This window comes from Anser cygnoides, chromosome 18 (genome assembly GCF_040182565.1).
Source record: "Anser cygnoides isolate HZ-2024a breed goose chromosome 18, Taihu_goose_T2T_genome, whole genome shotgun sequence".
NCBI classification, from domain to species: Eukaryota; Metazoa; Chordata; class Aves; order Anseriformes; family Anatidae; genus Anser; species Anser cygnoides.
The window spans coordinates 10,677,927-10,700,474 of NC_089890.1; the positions used below are offsets into that span (position 1 = coordinate 10,677,927).

At 48.0% G+C, this 22,548-nt stretch overlaps 1 protein-coding gene and 1 long non-coding RNA gene across 5 annotated transcripts; one reads left to right on the forward strand and one right to left on the reverse strand.

Moving 5' to 3' along the window:
• Positions 1-2,205: 2,205 nt before the first annotated feature.
• Positions 2,206-8,695, reverse strand: CHCT1 (CHD1 helical C-terminal domain containing 1). The gene is made up of 6 exons (XM_013198046.3): positions 8,560-8,695; positions 7,803-7,931; positions 6,718-6,893; positions 6,313-6,412; positions 3,462-3,666; positions 2,206-2,312 (listed from the first exon to the last, which is right to left on the reverse strand). The coding sequence occupies exons 1-5, from the start codon at positions 8,617-8,619 to the stop codon at positions 3,463-3,465; spliced, it is 669 nt and encodes a 222-aa protein (XP_013053500.3). The 5' UTR covers positions 8,620-8,695; the 3' UTR covers positions 2,206-2,312; position 3,462.
• LOC106046844 (uncharacterized) lies at positions 5,644-19,405 on the forward strand. Of its 4 annotated transcripts, none has more exons than XR_010825691.1 (5): positions 5,644-7,415; positions 7,786-7,953; positions 14,908-15,019; positions 15,483-15,549; positions 16,686-19,405. It is a non-coding gene; the product is annotated as an uncharacterized lncRNA (long non-coding RNA). The 4 variants fall into 4 exon arrangements; XR_010825688.1 differs by lacking the exons at positions 5,644-7,415; positions 7,786-7,953 and adding exons at positions 8,321-9,672; positions 13,132-13,310; XR_010825689.1 differs by lacking the exons at positions 5,644-7,415; positions 7,786-7,953 and adding exons at positions 8,322-9,672; positions 13,181-13,310.
• Positions 19,406-22,548: the final 3,143 nt, after the last annotated feature.

Below are 22,548 nucleotides of genomic sequence, written 5' to 3' on the forward strand. Positions count from 1 at the left end.
AATGAGGATGACTCCTGAGGCTGAGGCTGAAGTCAGGGCTGTGGCCCTGCCCTTTGTGGTTGTACAGCCCGGTATGTGCTATTTGTGCCAATTAAATGGGTGAAAGATGCAAGCCACCGGGCACCCACACAACTTCCTCAATTCTTTCCCTTTTCCTCAGGGAAACGTTGATATTTTGGGGGTGTCGAAGCCAAGCTACCAAGCACAAACCAACAACTGGAGGCTTGGTAAAAAGTCTAAAAGCTCAAGGTGGTGTGAAGGAAGGACCACCACCTGCAAAATAAAACTGTTCCTAGCAAGGTAAGGGTACGGTGCTGTTGGAAGCTGATGCGTGAGGCCATCCTGCTGATTTTTGGGGAGCTAATGAGTCAAACTGGACAAAAGCTGCTGTCCAGTGATGACTTTCTTCCCTGGTTAGTCTGAGCAAAGCCCCGACAACTGACATCAGCAAGTTAGTGCTGTGACAGCGAGTAGAGCGCAGCTTCTCAGGCTGATGAAATTTAACCACAGTTCCCCTAAACATGGCTTGAGGTAAGCTGCTGGGGGGGAGGTGGTGGTGTTTTGTTGTGGTGGTGGTGGGTTGTTGTTGTTGTTCTTTTAAGTATTAAAAGAAACGTTGCCTTGGGCTGTTTGAGGTGCTGGGTGTTCTTCCTGGCTGGCTGCAGGTCTGGAGCATCGGGGTCGGGGATGTCACCTGCTGCGGCAGCACCAGTTCTGCTTATTCCTTACAAAAGCTAAATTTTTAAATTGGTTGCTGCTTTCTGTGGCACAAAGTATGAGCTTTACTGCCCTGAGCTTAGCTCTCAACGTGGGGCCTCTGCATCTCTTCAGGTTTATGGTTTTAGTGGGGGGGATTTTTTTGTCTTGTTATTTTCTTTGCTGGTTCTGTGTCACACATTGACACTTCACAAAATGCATGAAAATCTTGCTTTTCTTAAGAGCCAAACCCAAGGTTGTGCAAGACTTCCATGAATTCCCGGATGCTGCATTTAAACGGAAAAGAGCAACCGGCCAAAGTTAGGACGGGCGCGTGGAGCGCTGCGAGTCTTGCAGTTGTGCAAGATGGCTTTGGTAGCACTGCTGCCTGCCAGCCTTCAGCATTGCACAGCTGGAGAAAGCAATCCCAGCGACACTGTATTAGAGGCACTGATGTGTTCTGTAGTTTGTGCCAAAGGTTTTCACGTAATACATTCAGTGCAGAAACGCTGCTTCTTGCCTTCCTTTGCCCATGTCATCTGGCAGGGGACTCAGATTGCTGGCACAGCTCAGTTTTTCTTGAGAGCTCTCCTGTCACTTCTAGGTTCCCTCAAGTCCTACTGGAAAAATTGTGGAATAATCCAGACTTGAGCAGGCTTTAATCTTGCTCAGCTTTGTCTTAAGCAAGGGTGACATTTTGAGGGCATACAGTGTTTTTCTGATGCAGCCACATGTGTTATTGGCTTATGCAGTGTGTGCTAGGGGGGAAGCTTATAACCTTTAGCTGAAAGAAATATTGAAAATCAAGCCTAGTGAATCCTAAGACGCAAGCCAGCCAGGTTTGTTACTGTTTTCTCTTCTAATTATTCCTGTCCTGAAGTGTTAGCTCCCTAATGAGTCTCTTCCTGCAGCAGCAGTCCAACAGGGCCACAGCCACCTCGGGCTGGATCAGTGGATAGCTGCTGCAGCGTCTGCCAGGCCCGCCGATGTTTGTGCTGGCTCCTGGCCTTTATGTGCCTGGGGTAGTTCGAAATAGCACGTGCGTGTGTGTGGAAGTTAGGAAACTTCTTTTTTTTTTTTTTTTTTTTTTGTACCAGAGTATGTTCCATACACCAGACTCTTCTCTTCCTCTTTCGGTCTCTCCTCCCAGGTCAGTGTGGCTGCTGGCCACGTGGAGGGTTTGTGTGTGTGTTTGCATGGGAACTAACGGGGAACAGATTCTGCCTTTGTCAGATGAGGTTTTCCTTCCATAGCAAGGAAAGGTGGAGCTCTCTGCCTCTTCACACAAGCTGCTCTTCCATTCTTAGGTTTTGTACGAAAGAAAAGATGTATTAAAGGCAGGTCTGTTACTTACACATCCCTAATGGAGCCTTAATGCTGCTGCACAGCTGCTAGGAAACTCCAGCATAAGCATGAATAAGATCACATGATTTTTAAATAGCGTCATTTTCATTTTGCTTGGGTCGAAGCTTGTTGCTATGATGCTGCAAGTAATACAGCATTGTCCAGTTTCAGGAAACCATGAGAACTTTTTATTGCATACTCTCTACCCAGGGTGCTGGGTGATGATCCCAGATTAATTCCTTTCTGTTGGTCTCTGAGCTGTCCGTGAGAACCTTAAAAGCAAAGAACACGAAGTGAGTGGGAGGGCTGAGTCCCCTGAGGAGCCGCTGCCCCTCTGCATCCCCGCCAGGCAGATGGGAGCACCGGGCTGCTCCGGACAGATCCTCACCCAGGCTCTCTCTCAACCAGCAACCCCAAAACCTTGACACCTTCCTAACATTTCAGTTGCAGTAACTCCCAGTATTGCATGTGCTTTGTGATTCTGGTGTGTTCCTCGCTGTAGGAACTGGGCAGGAGCTGTTTGCTCCATTTCTGCAGTGGCGCAGACAGGGGGAGGAGGATTGCCTGGAGCTGCGGTGCTGTGGGTTAGCGTGGGACTCCTGCTCGCCTCCCAGACTGTGCTGTCTAGCTAGTTCTTGGCTTTTGACTTTCAGTTTTACCAGTTTGGATTTTTACTTGGTAAAATTTAGCTGTTACATATGTACCAGCTATGATATGTAACAATCTGATAGCAAGTTGGACTCTTTTAGAGGTAAATAGAGAGTCTTGGGAGAAAGGAAGTGAAAAGCAAGATGGTTTGTGAGCAGGAGCACTCCCATGGGACACGTGGCTGCATTTTAGCAGCTTGAAAACTGGCGTGTGTGGGACAAATCCTTCTGCAGGCAGACTGTAGCACCTGCCTGTGGCAGAGCCGATCTCACCAACAATTGCGCCAACGTCCCTTTTTCCTTCCTTCTCCAAGGTTTGCGTGTGCCAGGGTCTGGGCTGCAGCAACCAGGCTGCCAGGAGCTCTGGTTAGCAAGCGCACCTGTGACAGGTTGGTCGGCGTTTCTGCTCCACGCCGCGAGCGCGCGTGGCTTTGTGGGGATGGGCCCAAAGGCAAACCACAAGCATGCTCTGAGCATCCCGACTGCTATGCAAAAACATGCTAATGAACCTCTGCTGATGTGGGCCACCAAAGGGATGTCTTCTGCTGCCTCCCTGCCTTATGCTGGAGCAGCTTCTCCTGCTGCTGTTTTTCCTATTTGCATGTCTCCTCTGAGACAGCAGTTCAACCTGCCTGACTTCTCCGGCCCCACCGCTGCTTGCATCTTCACCTGCTGATTGTTTTTGTGAAAACGCCAGGTGTGGGTGGCTCTGCCTGAACAGGGCGATGCTGTCCCTGGCTGTGCCCATGGGCCCCGAGCTCCCAGCAGCAATACCTCAGCCGTCGTTCTCGCCGCTGGGCTGTGCCCCGGTGGGTGCGTTCGTGGTGACGGCCTCTGCACCCTGGTTTGCTCCCTGGTTGTTTCTGGACGCCTCTGGTACCTCCGCCAAGGTCCCAGCTGTTGTAGGGCCGCTCCTGCTTGTTTCCCTCGAGTTTCTTCCTGGAACTGAATCTGTGCTTTCTGAATGACAGCATAACAGCTTAAAAAGAACAAAAAACGCTTTTAAGGATATTTACATGACCAGACACCGCACACTGACTCATGCTTGGGCAACAACTCTTGCTTCACCGCGGCCCTGTGGGGCGGCAGTGGGTGAGAAATGCCCGTGCCGCCCCACAAACCATCGCCCCGTGGTTGCGCCATGAGCTCTGCTGGACGGGGGATCCCCGCTGACCTCCACAGAGCCACGTGGGCTGGGAACCTCAGCATCTGGGCACCCAAGCCCTGTGTTTTAAAGCAAGAAATCCCTCTTGGCGTGCTGTCCAGAGGACCGGCTTTTCCCAGGCCCTTTGGGAGGCGGTGGGCGGTTGGCGGTGCCGTTTGGTGGCCGCGTTTCGGACCAAGGCCCAAGTGTGTGGTGGGATGTGGGTGCTGAGCCCTGGTGCTGCGGGAGGTGCCTGTGTGGGGATGGGTGTGCGCTGCCACTGGATGTCACTGTCGCCTTGTGGTGCTTGGAGCACTGGGATGTCTGGGGGCAGCGGTCCCTGCAACAGCATGGCACTGCGGTGGGAGAGTGACAGCATCTCCATCCTCCTGGCTGGGAGATGCCAGGGGAAAAAGGTTGGGTTTGTGTTGCTAGGGTCATGCTGATCACCTTTTTTTTTTTTTTTCCTGGTCTTCTAGGGCTTCAGATAGTCTGTGGGAGTGAAGAAATAAGTTGGACTGAGGCATGGGGCTAATTCCTACAGTGAAAGAGCTTTTGGCAGCGTACGGGAGCCAGTGGATCACTCAGGGACGCGTGGCTCTGTTCTGCTCTGTGCCAAGAAGTGGGACTGGTCTCATGCTTTCAGTAAGTCTATAAACTGAGTTGGGACCAGTGTTCAAATTCAAATGTCGTGGCTCTTAAGTTTTTTTTTGTTTTTTTTTTTTAAAAAAAAAAGGCCTAAAAGCTCTCATGTGAGGAAAGGGGATATAGATCTCCACCTTTAAGAATACTGGTGAGTAAGCCTAATGGATGGCTGCTCTGCCAGCCTCTCTCTAATAAAACTCTCAAAATTATCAAATTACCACACTGCCAACCTCAATCACTTACTAATTGCATATTGATTCTGTATTTTTATGCCCACTCATCTAAACAACGAGGCGTTTCCAAACGGTCTATTTCTGTCCCCCCCCCCCCCGGACCCACAGCCTGCTGTTTGTGCTGGAGCAGGGAGCCGCTGCTGTTCCCTCCCCACGAAGGGCAGAGATGTTGCTTTTCTCCCACTCGTCTTGCACAACAAAAGGCGTTTGTCAGCCGTTACATAACGGCTGGGTCTGTTGCTGCTTTTTGGAGGAGGCCTCATCCGGAGCAGTCGCGTCAGGGCCTGGGGTGCTCGCGCCCTGCTCCTGCGCAGCTAACGCTTGGCACCGCCACTTGATTTTCTCCTCTCCAAGGAGATGCTGGTGTCCGTTTTTAATTTTTTTTTTAACAAAGCAATGGGATGGGAAGGGGTTTTGGTTGGTTGGTTTTTGGGGTGCTTGCTGTTTGCTGCCTCCTGCTCGGGGCAGCTGCGTAGGCCGAGGCCAGGCCCTTTCGGCAGCACGGCTGCTGCCGAGCAGAGGCCGTGTCCTGGGCCCGGCCGAGCCTCCGAGGGGCTGGGAGCCGGGCTCGGGTTGTTCTCCGGGGCTGTGCTGAGCTGAAGGCAGCACCAACACCCATCGCCACCCGCCTGCCCTCATTTGCACTCGCTTTTTTCATATCCCAGTTAATCTCGGGTGTCTCCCGCTAGCAATGTGATGTTTTCTTTTTCCTTTACGTTAATTTCCTCATTGTTGGAGTGCCTTTTTGGAGCCCTAAAAACAAGTAGATGGTTTTATTTTGCCATAAACTAAAAGAAAAAGCTGCACGGCTGGTTGCCCCTTTGCGAAGGGAAAGGAGGCAGCTGCTCACCTGCAGCTGCCGCTTATTTACAGCCGCGACACTGCCAGCGGCCAGGTGACTGCAGCACTTCTTGACATGGAGCAGTGCCTGATACCTACACAGGATTGTGCCTTTTTGAACTTACTCAAAACATTTTCCCAGTTAACTCTTGTTTTAAACTGTGAGTCTGTTTTTATTATTTTTTTTTAAATAAACTTCTTTAAGTGTTTCTTCTGGACCTTTGAACTTCCTGGTGCGCTCAGCCTTTGCTCAGGAGATGTTTATGGGTGGCTGTGAGTGTGCTTATGTGGCTTAACCCCTCAGGGCTGGAGTTCTCTGGAAACCCTTGGTTGCAGCTTCCTTGGGCAAGGAGCTGATGCTCAGGCACAGGAATAAGCCTTAGCAAACACCGGCTTCACCTGAATGAGTTGCTTGTTTCAAAGTTTAACTCCTGTGTCACCAGATAAAACTAGGGATCAGACTTGGTCTGTAAACGTGGCTGGGAACATGGGATCAGTGAACAGCCCCCAAAATCATAAGCTGTGGTGCTGGGGCCATGAGCTCAGCTTCTCGTTGCTGGCACTGGCCACTGCGACGGCTCAGTGCCCAATTCGTGGGGGGAACTGGCAATGCCCGCAGGATTTGTGCCCTTCTGGCAAGCAACTACTTGCATAGTGCAGGTTTCCCCTCTGGCATGGATCAAGCTCTTGCATGCTGCGGTCATCCCTTCAAGTGAGTGCAGCGGGGACACCTTGCGAGGCGTTGCCTATCCTGCTGGCTTACCTTAAACTTGTCCATTCTGTTGCTCTTGATGTACTTATACAGCTTCTGCAGCTGCCTTTCGTCCTTCTCTGAGAAGAGGGAGACAAACCTCCACATCACCCTGGGGAAAAGACACATGGATGGTGCACACGAGCATGGACTTCAGCCCTTCCTAGTGCTGGTTCTGTCTTGTGGAGGGGGACCACTGCTGTACCTTCGCATGACATTTTTTTTTCTGAGGCTTATAAGCTCCTGAAGAACAGCCCTTCCCTAAGCGTGGGAAGCACCAGTCTCCAGCAGACACCCAACCTGCCCGGTGCCTGGAAATGCAGGGCCAAATTGCATCTGAATTCCCCATGGGAGCCCATCTAGCCAGGAGCATCGCCGGTGCGGGACCACCAGGCCAGTAAGAGGACAAAATCTTACGTCTTCCAGTGCTTGACCTCCGACGCTTTGCAGTGCTGCTGAAGAAACATGTTGATGCGGTCCCCGATTATGGTCAGGCTTTCCTTCGTGTACTTCACTTTTTTCTTCTTGGGGAGGTGCTGGGGCAAATGCAGCTTCCTGAGAGACTTCTTAAAGGGTCTCAGGAACTCCTTGCACTGTAAGGGAAGTGTTGGAATAGGCACTTAGCACTCAATCGGGGGCTCAGGCACTGCTTTTTGTTAATGAGCTGATTAAATAGCTGGCTGGGATCATCAGGGGAGCGTTGTCTGAGCGCATTGTGTGGGGATGGGGGAGATGGGGTGCACCCCAGCAGGTCCCTTGCCAGAGGTTCCCATCGCCCCGCAGGAGCCCGTCCTGCACCTCGCCAGGTTCACCACGCCCTGGGCACAGCCTGCGGAAGGGAATTGAGGGATTTCCACCTCTGGGAATTCCCTTCTGACATCACAGGGTGAAACATTAACTTCAGGCTACAAAACAACTGTTCTGCAGGGAGGGGAAAGGGAACTGCTGCTCACACGCTGCTGCTTCCTGTGGCCGTGCCTGGGATGGTGCAAACATCAGCTCGCGATGCAAGAACCGATGCTGCGTCTGCACGCCCTCCCTTTTGCCCATCCTCATAGTTTTTTGTCTTTTTTTTTTTTTTTGACACTTCTGAGCTGTGACCAGGCCGTGTGCGGGTATGCCTCTGTGCACCGGGAATGCAGGATGTGGGAGCGGGTGGGCAGGATGCGTCCCCGTGCAGGGCAGAGGTGTGAGACAGAGCTTTGGGGCCGTGCTGCCGGTAATATGGCTGAGCCACGCCACCGAAGCGTCATGTGAAATGATAAAGCAGCAGTACGTGTTTCCAAAAACTGAGTGGTGTATGTGAAGTGTGATTTTTGGTGGGGGCGGCTGTTTAACTCAGTGTGATGTCCAGCTGACTGGAAAACAACGATGAGGTTAACATGCAGGCGTGGAGGAAACCTGCAATGAGATGATTTATCCTGCTTTTTGCTCTCTCTCAGCAACCTGAGTTACCACTGTTTTTTTTTTTCTCTACCACTAAAGTCTATTTAGCATCTCACAATTTTGAAGGTGTCCTGATCGAGGCCGGCCACGTAGCTGACGAGCGGGGTCCTGCATTGCGCAGTGTGCGAGCTGCCCGTCCCGGGGGCTGCCTCGCCCCTGGTGCCAGCCGCATCTCCCTCGGCGGTCTGTGAATTGCCAAAGCTGCAGGTTAGTCGCCCGTTGGTGCCAATCCTGCATCCTCTCCTAAAAACATTGCCAAACCCTATCCTGCATCCTCTCCTAAAAGCTGGGTACTCATTGCTGAGTCCCTTTTAGAAACCCTACCTCTAATAAATGTGGTCACTCGTTCCTAATCATCTGTCAAACAAGGGCTACTTGTTAAGTGGAAATCACAGCTACAATGGGCTCAATGTAACGTGGCGCTGCTCCACGCACAGCTTTTATGGATAGCAAAGGCACCCGGGTGGCTGCTGCACAGGTGCCTGGAAAGCAAAGCAAAATCCTCAGCCACTGGGCTTGCATGTCCCTGATCCAGGGGGAATTATCTCTCGCATAGGGTGCAGGTTTTCCCTGCATCAATGTTTGTGTAGCTAACTCCTCCACTTGTTTTTTTGGAAAGCAATGATTATACGACCGATTTAAACACAAGCTTATGGTGCCTCTTAAAGCATGTAGGGAGAGCAGTCCTTCCATCTTGGGCACACTCTGCTCCCTGGGAAGATCCCTTCTGGTTTAGGATTGGAATTACGAAGAGGTTTTGGAGGTGATGCTGAGGCCGGGCTCTGCTCTCACTGTGCCCCTGCCCCTGCTCACCTTGGCCTGCCCGGCTGGGTTGTCCCCGGCCGCCCCCGCTCCGCTGCCCGTCTCCGCCATGGGACACAGCCCCCTTGCCTCCTGCTCGTGCCAGGTGGGAAGGGGAAGTTGCCACGGAGCCGTGTTTGAACCAAAGTGCGCTGGGGTAACCGGGGGGGATACCGGTTCCGAGTTCCACCAGCCATGGGAACAGCTGGGGCGCTGCCCGGGATGGCGCTGTCACAACGGGAGAGTCCTGCAGGGCACAGTCAGCTCTCCTGATCAGCTTTGCCATTGAATTGTGGTTTTAAGAAAATGGGCTGAAACCCCTGGGTTTTCCCCCAGGTGCTGTGCATGGAGCTTCTTAGAGCAGAGACCACAACTCCCACTGCAGTGTAATGGAAATCTGGGGGCATCTCCTTCACAGGTGGTGGTGGAAGCCACCCACAGCGAGATGCAGCTCTCCCGGGTAGCAGCTCTTAAAGCTCTCTGTTTTAAAACAAGAACAAATTGCTCTTGCCAGGAAGAAGACTGGAAAGGCTTGGAGTTGAGGGGAATTTGTTTTGGAAACTTACTTCAAGGCAAAATGCTTTCACAAATAAGAATGTGTCAGGCTGCCGTCATGCCCTGACCAGTCGGACAAGTGCAATTGTTTTGTCCCTTGGACAATTAGTGTAATTGCTGCAGCTGTGATTCAGCTGGGCTCCTGTGCCAGGTTGCTTCTGGCACCGGGAGCCATCCCGAGGGCCGTACAAGGGTCCCTCTCCCTGAGGCCCCCTGGGCACGGCGTGCAGAGGCCTGGGCTCTGCTCAGGGCAGCAGGATGGGCGCTTCTGGGGGAGCACCCACCGCGTCCCGCTGCATGACGGCACCGACTGGGGGGTCTTGGAGAGGGGATGGGTCCTTATTTTCAGTCCTTTACCTGTGATTGAATTCAGTAATGACAAAAATCCACTAAGACAAGCCCCGTAAGATGTTGGTGGAGTTTCTCCCTCCGTTTGCTTTCCACCACCCCCACGTCTGAAGTTTCGCTGTCAGCTTGCTGACGTGGGAGCCTCGCGCGGGCTGGTGCCGAGCAGGCCAAGGACAATCACCTCCTAGCGCTCTGCAGCTAGGTTTGCTTTGACCCTCTGAGGTATGTTATGACTTGTTTAATCTATACTGAGATTTTAAGGTATGTTGTGTGTTACTTAACACGAGGCAAGGTCACTGCATAGCAGAGCGGAGGAGTCACGATAGCGTGGATAAGCGTTACCTATGTGAGCTTCAGGGTTTTGCAAGGACTGCATTGGAGGTGGTTTTGTCGGAGGGGGTGTTGAAAGTGCACTTGTCTTCTTAACGCCTGTTGCCAGTGCTTCTCGTTTGCCTGCAATCACGACACCAGTCCCCGGTGTGGCAGGCAGCTCCTCTCCTTTTCACCTCCAGAGGTTTACACCAGGAAGCTGACAGTGTCCTCAGCTCTCAAGTCAGGGTGCTGAAGGGCAGCGTGGTCACAGCAAACAGGAGCACCAAGAGCAGTAAAGCTGCATCAGCTCAGGCTTTAACACGTGATAGCAGCTAGATTAAAGGCCATTCAGGAGCCCCAGGGACATACACCGGTTGTTAGCATAGGCATAACCCATATTTGCGCGCCCGTATCTGTGTACTTGGGAGATTACAGCCTCCACAGGCATGTGACAGGAGAGGCTCTCCTGATTTATCATGAGAACACTTCACGTTTCAGAGGACGGAGAAGGCCTTCGGTTCCCCCTGTAAATCCCAGTCTTTGTTCCACCTTTCGGCATGCACCGCACTCGGAGCGTAGCCAAAGCCATAAATCCACCAGCAGGAGGTTCAGGTGGACTTCCCTGGAAAGCCTTCATCTGAGGATCTCGCTGTATTTAGGTGTTGTCCATTAACCAGGCTCGCAGCAGAGCAGTGATCTTAGCAGCCTTCTCCAGCATTACTTGGTACAGTAGCAGAGCAGGGAACTAAAAAGCTGAGTCTGCAAAATGCCCCTTTCCACTGTTGAACTGTATAATAACGCTCAAACTGTACTCTAACCTCTGAACCTATAAACCTTCCCTGCCTCTTGAATTTCTTTGGTAGCACCGAGTCAGCCTTCAGTTCATTTTGTCCACCGTGTAAGGCCTGGTGGATGAGTCCGCTCCAGCGAGGTCAGGCACGAGGGATGCCTCTGAGCCTTCACCAGTCTGTGGTTGTCTCCTTTCCCCTGCCACATTGCAAGACAACATTAATTTCTACTTTGAGGCCTATCGTGCTGAAGATAGCATAACCCAGACCACATCTATGTAAATCTACCGGATTATATTGCCTGCTTGAGGTCAGGAATCCTCTGAAACAATGTTCCAGTTGGATGGGTAAAAGTCAGGAGTACAAATAGATTATGCATCTCATGTTCCCTCTAGTGAAGGGAAGGCAGCCCAAGTGCCAGTCAAACACGCTACTGCAACAGTACACCTCGGGGAAAACTGCTCCTCTTCCCCTGACAGCTCTTCTGTGAAGAGCAATTTCTGCAATTTATTGAGTGCCTGGGTCTTCCAGGAGCTGTGCGAGCGCAAACAGTAAGCAACCTTTCTTGTGAAGCAGCTCTTCCAGTGCAAGATCGGGCACGTAGCCAAAAAGGAAACATTTGTGAAGATACCCCGCTCATGCTGCTATTTGCTGTTTTATGCAGATTTGGCATGAAAACAACATGTGATTTGATGAGTCAGGTTGCATACAATATATGCAGGTATCTGATGCAATATTTATTTAGTGGTAGGTCACAGGGAAGGAGAGTTGATAACTGCAGATAATATACAGGGACTTTACATTATGCTTAGACCAACTGCGTGGTTTAATTTAATATAAAACCCAAGCAGCATTGCTGGACCTATTGCAATGTGATACTAAAAAGAAGTTGTAATGAGGACTGCTTTCAGTAACCTGTTTCTACCAAGTGGATGGTGAACGCCTCGTTTGATAGAGTGATTAATGATACTCAGCGCGACTGCTCAGCCGGCAGGGGCGGAGGCTTTGCTAATTGGATCTGGAAATTCCTTTCCTCATGCTTAAGGATGATGCAAACTTTCACAGCCAACTGGAGACCTGTCCTCCCTGCAGCTGGATGCCAATAAACACAGCTCAAGTTAATAACCCTTGTGTCAGGGGAAGAGATCCAAAAGAGAATCTGGGCCTCGTTATTGTTCGTATGTGGCATTATTAGAGGCATCGTAATATGCCATAGGAGTCCCTTTTTGTTAAGGGGTGGGAGTTGTTAGTTTAATCACTTGTCTGAGTAAATGTGTTAAAGACCCCAAGTGCTATTTGTGACCAGTGGCATGCTGAACATGAAGCTGTGGTTGCTGAACACGAAGCCACAACCACGTCTGCATCCCTTTCGCCTTCTGTCTCTTCTTGCAAAATCTGACCAGATGCGTTCAAAGTATTTGCATTCTGGAAGGCACAGCTGAACCTTCCTCAGCGCCCGAAGCTACTGGTGACCAACCTCGTGTGCTGGGTTCTTCGCTGTCAGTAGACGCATCTTTGTGTGTTCCTACCTTATTTTATGCTTCAGCAGGTTTCTGGCTCAGTTTCTGGCTCAGTTTCTGGCTTCAGGTTTCCAGTCCGATGTTAGGACACTTATTGGTGTTTGCTGATGTCATATAACTCTTTTTTTAAGCTGCTTGAAGTCCTCAGGAACTGAAAGAGCATTATCAGCTTCCTTCACACTGACAAACGGGACAGTTGCAGGCCTTCCTTCTTACTGCGCTTCAGAAGTGTTTGTTTTGTTTATGCAAATTGAAGTATGCATAGCTAATGGCACGTTAATAAACCTTTCCCTTTGCCGCTGCTTCTAAAATCAAATCTGGACCAAGGTGGGTGGCTTCATACCGAAACTCATCTAACTTCCTCTGTTAATCTGTTGGCTGATGCAGTGCGGCTTGTCCTAGCTGCTAGCTCCTTGCCCACTTTCCCCTCCTTAAGAACTTTGCCCACTCTCTTAGCAACAGAGGAGCTGGAAAATGATGAGGCGGGCACGGCTGTGCCCAAAGGTCAGCTCTGCCCAGGAATGTGGCACGAGATTAGCAAGATGTGCAGAGAGGCATTGAAAATACGAGCCTTAAAGGTGCTCACAGCGTAGAGGCAGGGTGCAAAAAGGACTGAGGGAGAGGTGGGAGATGTAAGCGTTGCATGGGGAAGGAGAGGGTTGAGAGGCGAAAGGCAGGCACAGCTGGGTGGGAAACCCAGGAGCTCTCAAGTTTGATATGAGAGGAAAAAAAGCTTGAAGCAGAGACAAACAGCCTGGTATGGAAATGCCCATCCAAGCAAGGTTGTCTTTGGGTTGGCGATACTTTTTTTTTCAGTCTGTTATAATGAAAATAATCTTCTGGGAAAAACCCCGTGGGTTCAGAGCTCACAGCCCCGAGCTGGGCGAGGAGCAGCATGTCTCCACGGAGTGCCCTGGTGCTGCCAAGCCCTCCTTGGCACGGTGCTGGTCCCCTGCCAGATTGGCCTCTTTGCAATGCTGAGGAATAAAATAATAACTCATAAAGTAAAAATAATACAAGATACAGAACAATAAAAAGGGATTTTCCTCTCTCTGCAATAGAGAAATAAATGGCTGACCACCAGAAGGGGTTCTTCTCTCCTGTTTTCAGTCTTGAGGCTTTTCTCTGAACGACCCAGCGGGTAAAAAAAAATTGCCGTGTTGTATCTGCCCATACAAAGAGGATGGAAAACAACAACTGGTCGGAGCAACTGGGGCTTGGAGCCAGGATCCTGCATCAGGTCTGTCCCCTCTCCAAGCCGTGGCACCTTCTGTTTCAATGCCTCTAATTATGGCGGAGGATCCCAAATCTGCGTTTTCTTTCCACCTCCTCCTCGCTCCTTTAGAAGATGTTGGTACCTGGCTCTTGCGATCTCGCTGTTTGCACAGGAGCACTGCACTGGGCGCATTTCCAGCGCAACCCGTGCCACCGGGCTGGCTGCCTGCTGGCATGCGGTGTCACGGGGCTCCTGGGCATGCAACGTGAGCCGGGGTAGCGGGGTTCAGTCTGCTGGCAGCACCCGTGTCCCATCCCTCTGCTCCAACCCGACCGATGCCCTTTTCCTCGCTCGTCCCGCCTGGCGCCTCCTCTCCTGGCCCCGTACCCGCACCTCGCTGCCCCGTCCCGACCCCGGGTGCGAGGTGGGCGGCTGCTGCTTGGGGGATTTTTACAATTCCACTCAGCACTTACCTCAGCTCATGGATTTTCCAGAGGAAGTCAGGTTTGGGTTTGAGGGTGGTTTTTTTAAAATTATTTTTGGTTTTATTTTGAAAAGAAAAGAAAGGAAATTCCCCTCCAGCCTACAGAATGTAGCTTTCAAAAGAAGTGGCTTGTTTTTTTCTTAAAACATTGAGCACCCTGTTATGCTTAAAATAATAGAGAAATAAAGGCCAGCCCTGTTGTGTGATGGGTTTCAGTCTCTTGTATTGATGCTGCAGTGGGGTAGCTGTAGTGAAATGTAGGCTCTGCTGAGATAGGCAGAGGGAAAAAAGCAGTGTGTGCCATTTAATTTCTGCAATGTTCTGATTCCCTCCTACCAGCCTGAAAATACTAAAACACGATCCTTTGTCTGGCATATGGGGATTTGGAGAATGGTTGCTAATTACTGCAGTTGCGCTATCTAGCTTAACTGGCTTAAATAATATATTAAGTGCTTTTATGTTCTTCCACAACGTGCTGGAATGCAAAGAGGTGCATTTTATGCCGTTTATGGCAGGCACGAGATATAACACTGATCTGCAGAGAAACTTGGGTTTGATGACTTATTGCTTGTATTACTGACAGCCAGGGCTGCAGTCGATCAGAGCCTGTTGTGCCAGGTGCTGTGCAGATACGGGCCGAGCATCTCTGTCTTTGGGGGCCCGAGTCTGCCTGCAGGGAAAGAGGCAACGGAGCGCTGCAGGAACGGTGGGGCCAGACCGCTGGGGAGGCCAGGCGAGGACCTGGGGACGTGGCTGGTGGAAATGCTGTGGGGTTTTGGGAGATCTGATGGCAAGGGCAAAAAGCCTGGGATCTGGAAGAGCATCACGGGAAGTTGTGATCTAACTTACTTAGGGAGCATTCCTATTATTTTAATTACAATTTAATATAAAATTAGGAACGCGTTGCTAAACATTATATTTAGAAACAGGAGCACTTCAGGATCTAGAAATGCTTATCCAGAAAAAGAAGGCAGACATCACAGCCTGCTCAAGAATCCTTTTTTTACACACACACACTTTTTTTTTTTTTGGGTGGTGGTGAGGGGAACAGTAATTCTTAGTCAACTGATTCCACCCAAATTCCAGTGTCTCCTGCTTCAAAATCTGTTTTTTTTCTCTATCTGCTATTTTATCAAGTGCTTAAACAAAATGTGAGAAGAGCATGCTGTGAACGTCTTGTTGCTGGACCTAGTGTGATGAATAATTATGGAGCAGCTGAGCAGTGCTAGCCAGAGGCTCAAAGAGTCTGGTAAGACACGTGGTTCATTTTTATTTTATTTTGCGGTGGGGTGGAGGGTGAGGGGATAAGCAACGACTGACACTTCAGGATGTTATAAACCACGAAGGGAATTAGTGATAATGATAAAAAGACTTGCACGTTCTGACCCATAATTTGGTTTAGTTTGAGTAGCTCCCTGTAAAATCACAGGACTGTTAGAATGTGCTAGTAATTAGCAGTATTTTATCCATTTGAAATTAAGCATTGTGCATGCTCTGCAGATTAATGAAAATTACTTTTTTTGTGTGTGTGTCTGGTTTTTCTTGCTAATAGCCTGAAAATAGGGAGGTGAAAGACTTGTGTCAAATCTTCAAGAATAATTTTGCAATTAAAAGGCTGGGGAGAAAGTGTGATCTGAAGACCTTCAGTTTCCCAGCTGTGACATAAAATTTACAGCTACCTTCATTCTGATTCTGTTTTAATATTCCTGCAGAGGAGCAAGAAAAAGAACTCCCCAGGCTGGCTTCAGAGAAATGGAGGAGCTGATAGACAATAACAGGGTACGGGCTGGCTGAGGAATGATTTTTGTTGGTGCTAGCAGGCTCGTGTTCGCACAACGCTTTGGATGCTATAAAGTGATATATGTCTAATGCTAAAAATTGAGAGATGCTCTCTGGGAGATAGGAAACACTGTGCAAAGGCAGTTTCTGATTGGCTACACGGAAAAATTCAAGGTCATATATGCGCCAGCTTGCAGGGTTGCACAGCTGGTACCTCGGCACTAAAAACAGCAGAATCAACTAGAAAGCTGTTAGTGAGCTATGCGGGTAAAAATGGAAGGATACGCTGAAACTACCTAAAAGTGGAAGAAACAGCTGGGAAGTGATAAGAGAAACGAGAGGTAAAACTCTTGCCCATCAGTGGTGTCCAAGCGCTCTGTAACAACTTCAAATTGCTCCCTTCCTTGAATGCATCAATTTTCTTTTTCAAGCTGAAACAATTTGGCAACCTCCAGCTCCTCTGAGCTGGTCGTGCATTGCTGAGAGCTGCTCAAGAATCTGCTCCATGGTCCTGGCCTAATGTTTGCTCTGGTAGTTGAAAGGAGCTGCTAGGCCAAATGTGCTTATGCGAGTAGCTGGGCTTCTAACCAAAGGGAGAGCGAGTGCCAAAGGCTTTTACGGATCATTAAACAATATGTTTTATATAATAAAACCACGTATAAATGCTTAACATAGCAGGCAAAACATTTGATTAATCCCTAGTGCTTTACCTTGCCTCGTGGGTGCAACCAGCCCCCAAAAGCGGCGAAGCGTAACGCCGTGGGGAGCTGCTTGTCCAGCGGCCCTGTGCCGTGCCTTGTTTTTGAGAGTCCACTCTTAGCACGTCAACAGCCGCCGGGTGCTCGGCTGAAATGGCAGCTAAACAATCTGGTCATCTGCATCCTGTTGTGGGTTACTGCTGCATCGAGGAGAAAGAGGTGTGATGTAGTGGTTTGAGCAGATGGCAAGCCCTGGGACCTTTTCTTGTTGTGCTGTTGGCTCGATCAGGAGCTCGTTGTTGACTCTGGGCGGATGACACTAGCTTGGATAATGCCACTTTGTAAAGAAATGTAAAAGCCTTAATCACTATCATTAGCCATTTGACACCACAAAATAGAGGTCTGTTATTTTAATGTCTTTCTTATCTCTGTCTGCAGCGTCCTTAGCTCAGGCGGGGAGGTGTCACTTTTGGATCGCCATCCGTGGCAGCGTGCATGCCAGCAGGACGTGTGCGCGTACGGATTTTTGTATGCAGACGTCCAGAGTTATTCTGCTGTCTGTGTTGTGAAAGCGCTGAACTGAGACACCAGTCTGCTGGCGCGGCGGGGAAGGCTGACAGGTTTCTCTGCATGGGGATCTCCTTTGCCTGTTCAGTGCTTGAATTATGTGAAACCTTAATTAGCAAATAAGATGCTTTGGCCTTCTCTGCCGACACCTGAAATGGCATTAAGGGAGGTGCAAGGAGGTGCCAGATGACATGGCAGTCCCGGCTCCGTGGTTTTTGTTCTGCTCTGCTGTCCTGCTGTTTTGAGATGCGCTTTCCATTGTGTCAGCTGCTGGCAAAATGTTCCTAAAGTTGTTACACGTTTTACGTTTTGGTATTGCTTTTTCTGTATTCAACAGTCAAGCTGCTAAGATGATGTTGGAGACCCCGTGTGCAGCAGCTGTTGAGCTGAGAAGAAAGAAGCTCGCTCTTTGAAAAGGAAAGCTGCCCTGGTGGGCCGCAGTGGTAAGCCACCGCCTCCTGCGCTCCGCCGGTGCTGTCACTCTCTGGGGGCAAAGCAAGCATCCTCTTCCTATAATGCTCCTTGGACTTTTCTGAAATGGGGTAAACATTCCTCACTCCTTGCAAAGCCACTCCTCTGATTTGCTCTTCTGTTATTAATTACGTGTGCTTCCTTTTGTCACACCACTTTTTTTTTTCTTTGCTGCTGAAGATGGGGCTGTAGAGAAATCCGTTACCTCCAGTTCAATGGCAGACGGGTTATCTGTCTACAAGAGAGTACAGAATTGCTTTTATCAAACATATTTCTTTTCCCATTGTTTCTTGATGACAGATACTACTCTTAATCTACACAGCGACAACACTTTGAGATGGGAGATCTGTGTTGCCATCCATTTTTGTTACGGTGATAAATCACAGCATATCTCACTTTCTGAATGACATGCTTCTGGATTTAGGTCTGCATTTTTTTTTTCTTTGTCACAGTTTTTCTTTTTCAATGCCAGCAACAGCCTTGCCAAAGCTCATCTGTTCCTTTAGCATTCACTCCAGCAGGCTGATTAATTCTACCACACGTCTCCCCATACACAGCATAATCAAACAGGTTGATGGAAAATCAGGAAGGATGTGATATTTACAAAATTTCCTAATGCATCATGCTTATCTTCGACTTTTGTTAGCTGCGGTACCTTGTTTCCTCTGGGTTGGAGGGATGTCAGCAGAGTCTGACAGGAAAAAGAATTTTTTTCCCCCTGTTTGCGGGCCTCAAGTGTGATGGTGTCACCCTGCCACACACGGGGAAGTTTGCTTACGAGAGCTTTGAGTGGAGGGTGCCTTATGTTTTCTTCTGTGCCTCAAGGGCAGCTTCAGTAAAAAAAAAAAAAAAAAAAAAGGGGGGGGGGGATCTCTCACCCACAAATCTTAAAATAGTAAAAGTGCAGGTCAGGTGCTTCATTTCTTTGGCTATGTAGATAGCGCTGTTAATAGCACGAGTCAAAAATATATATCAATAGGAATACAAGCAGCAATTTCAAGTGGCTTTAAGCCTGTTCTGAGCTCCCTAAACAAAAGCATCCGGGGGGAAGTGGCTGAGCAAAAATATTAACTAATCCTCCTCTTAAGAGGTGGCAAAATTAAGCAGAGGCAGTCCACAGCCCAGATAAGGCTCCTGCCTCACTTGTCTTTGCCTGGCGAGGATGGGGAACTGCTGCCCACACTGCTATCTCCTGCCTCCCCACCGTGTTTATATGGTAATCTATATGGTTTATGTGGTACTGACTCAGCCAGAAAGAAGGTACTGGGTGTCAGGGTGAGCCTCAGCCAAGCTGCGAGGGCACTGGGGAGTGGGGAGCTATAGGGCAGGAGTGAAAAGGGAAGGGCCCGCGTACCGAAAATAAAGGGGAAAAATCCGAATCATCTCACTCTGAGAGTCCCCAGGCAATGCCACACTGCGAGCCCAGTGAGCTGCATTCATTAGCAGGTCCCGTCAGGAAGGGGGGGGATTACTGGGTTTGCAGAAATCCCATTTGAGAATTTGCGGTTAAAATATAAATGCAAAATTTATTAAAAACATGGTGGGGCTTCCTGAGAAAGAAGATAATGTTAAGACCTCATTTTCCTATCTGTTGCTGCTAGTTACAGTGATGTTATTAAAACTGAATTCTATAGGTATTAAATCTATTTTCTGTGTGTGTGTGCATTTTGTTTTATTCAGCTTTGGCCATAAAAGCCATGGCACTGTTCTGCTACAAAATTCATGCTGGCTGTGGTGCTGGTGTGCTGCCTTGTATGGTAAGTGTGACATAGGAGGGCCCTGGTAGGAATCTGTTCCTTTTTATTTCTGTTTCTAGTTCATACGAATCTGTAGTGAATGTCACCCTCTGACTACTATTCAAAACCACTTCCAGAAAAATGTGGGATGTGACAAAAGTAGTAGTTTGCATGTAGAGTTCTGCTCTTCTTTGAGGAAGCCTCTTGTCTTTTCCCCTCTCCCCCGATGACATCAGAATTAGATTGGCAGAGATGATTTGAGGTATTTCTGTCACTCATCAGTTAATTATAATTAAAAAGATACGAAACTGTTCAGCTATCAACACCGCAGGCCTATGGTAAATGAATACTCTCGTTGCACCTTGATATCTCTCCCACCTTCTGCTCTTTCCAAATATTTGAGATGTGCTCTGCTGCACTGCATTCTGGCTGTCTGTGAAGCACAAGGGGCAGAAGCTGTCTCATGTTTGTACAGTGCCTAGTACAGTGTCTCAAACCTTCACTCGTGGCAATAAATGCAAATTACAGATGAAAATCTGGCCGAGCAGTTCTTTACCAAGTTGCCTTCTGACTGAGGGGTGAAGATAGTTGCTAGCTGTGTCTGTGTTGGAGATCTGGGATCTCCGTTTCAAAAGCACATAAATGTCTGGAAAGAATAAAGCTGTTTGATCTAGACCTTTGACATGAGTTTTCCTCTCATTCCGTCAATTCCTCATCCCCTCATGCTATTTAGTACTTTTTGTCTGCTGGGCCATCAGTTTCTATACAACATTTCTGGCAGTTTTAGCTTTAATTTTAGCTCTGCCTTTTTTTTTTTTCCCATTTCTGTGCTGAAAATTCCTGCTTCCTTCTATCTGGTATTAAGTACAAATACTGAAGAATAGTGTAATTTTTTAAAATATTATTTTTATTTTTAAGAGCATCTTCAACATAAAGATTGCAATTATCCTGGAGAGTGCAGGATTTCCATAGAAGAGGATGATACCTATTTTGAGGTAGTTTACAAAGATCAAAACATATATGATATCCCTGGAGGGAGACAGATGCTGGGGAAAGAGGCAGAGATTTGGAGGCGAGTAATACAGCAGGGCCCAGAAGCTGCATTTTTGGTTCCTTTTTTTTTTTTTTTTTTTTTTTTTTTTTTCAGTGAACTTTAAATCCGGAAATCCTAGGGACTACACCACTCTTCTCAGAATTGTTTTTGATTCACCGCAGCAGTTCCACAATTACTTGGCTCGTGTCTTTTGAGTTCAGGTCTTATGAATGCAACTCGAAACACCTCTTCAGCAGATGCCCGCTTCAGCCTTAGCCTGCAGCTCCAGTCCGTGACTGCTTTTCCCTTCCTGGTAGCCTCGGGGACTGCCAGCCACCCTCCCGGGGACTGCCAGCTGCTCTGCCAGGAAGGCAGTGATGCTGTGCACCTCCTGCAGCCTCTGCGCAGCAGCAAATGTCTGTTTTTCCACAGATACTTGATGATGATGCAAAGACACTTAAAGATATTTGCTAAACACTTATGAATCTATTTGTGATTAGCGAATAATTAAATAAATCACAGCAATCATAAAGACACATGGCCAGTTAGTTAGATTTGCATATATAGCACTTTTCAAACAGAGCAGAGGAGCTCAATTCATCTAATAGAAGTCTAAATTCACTGTATCTTAATTTGATTTACCTTTGACATAACATTTAAATAGTAGCAACATCTATAATCTTGTGCTCCTCAATAAGGCTTCATTAAAAACTCACTGCCAGATCTAATCCACGGTTAGCATACAAAGTCTTATCTCTAGGTTCCTGCTTCAATGCCTTTGAGAACATGCTTAATTTAATCTGAACAAAGACACTGCCATCATAAGCTTCCAGTCTGATTTTCCAATCTAGAATATCTTTGTTATTAAATTTGGTGCAAGCCATGGTGCATACAACGGATACAGCAAATTATTTTAAAGCACTCTTCAAGGAAAATTCTACTGCTTGTTAGACATCTTTTATATCTGTGGGACGTAAGAGATGTCACTTTTTTTTCGTGTCATACAAAAATGCAGTATGAGTCTTAACAACTTAACTACCGCTTAGAAGTGGCAAGTTTTAATGTAATGTATATTTTTTAACCATTTGAGAAAGAACGTTGTTTTTAAATGTATTAACCATCATCATTAACTGTTTTTTCAATCCTTTTTCATTCCTCTAGAGGAAGGACCATCTCACTGCATGTTTCTGCTTCCTCATTTGCATCAAATACTAAGTCAGCTGTTTGTGACTATACCTTAAGCTGGGATGGTGGCAGGGTCTGATTTGCAATTATCATTTCAGACGTTCATCTTTTCATGATATAGCAAGCGAACTAATTGTCATTAAAAGCCCTGCAACTGCCTAATAATCTCTGCTGCCTGAGAACAGGGTTTGTGTATGCTACAATTAGAGGTTTTGTCAAGACATAGATAAAAGCTGAATAATTTTGTAAAGTACTGGTTAGGCCTCCGCTGAAAATTGAATAAAGCTCTGGTCATCCATACTTGTAAACGTGAGCTGAAACTGGCACACAGCCAGTCCGCTAAGATGCGGTGGAACTTTATTAGAGAGGCAACTAGTAGAGCTTAACCTTGGCTAGTTTTTGAAAACGAAAGCTGAAAAGAGACAGACTGGTGTCTGTAAATATACAGAAAGGGCTGGTGGTGATTCATCCAGGTCCCAACATGGAATTTGGTAAGTGCAGGAATGCGTTTATCAACGGTGGGGGTTGCACTAGCATCAGAGGGAGATCGTTGCCCTGGTGGGTCCCTTCGCTCCTACGTGCCTGGATGAAACGGGCCTGAGTGTTATGTCAGTTCTGCCGTGTGCCTGGCTACTTTTGTTGTTGCTGTTTAATAACAAACTCACTGAAAGTAAGAGACTTACGGGAGGTTAATAGTCATGGAAAAATCGGTGTGAAGACAAGAAGAATTTGGTGTGAAAACTAGACAGCTGCCTTACGACACCATTGTAGTGGCTTCCTGCTCTAATTGCTTTCGGTAGCTGCTCTGCCAGTTTGGGTCTGGCTGTATCCCAGTGCAGCTTTTTGCTCCAAGCAAAACAGGGACTCTCAATGTATCATTATCTCTGTAACTCAGAGGAGCAACCAAAACATAAAAAGATTATTACTAGGCATAAGATCACACAGGAATAGTATAGCGAAGTTAGGAATTAAACTATGTCTCCTCAGCTGTGAGTTTAAAAAGTGATCTGTCACAAATGGAGCATGGCAGAATGAATGTCATTGTTAGAGGCCGGAATGGTTTATTTAATCACAAGATAAAGCAAATACTTCTCCAGCTGTTTTGAGCATTGCCAACTTTGCTTTTGATTGACATGTTGCCATGTTTGTTGTATTCATTCTGCAAAATATTTGAGTTTATATTGTATCTAACTAGAAGCCTGCTCGAGTGAGGGACTACAAGGTGCACTGAGAAGAGAGATATAAGGGTAGAATAAGAATATATGAGGGCACTGAAGACTCAGGCTTAAAAGATAAGTGTGTAACAAGT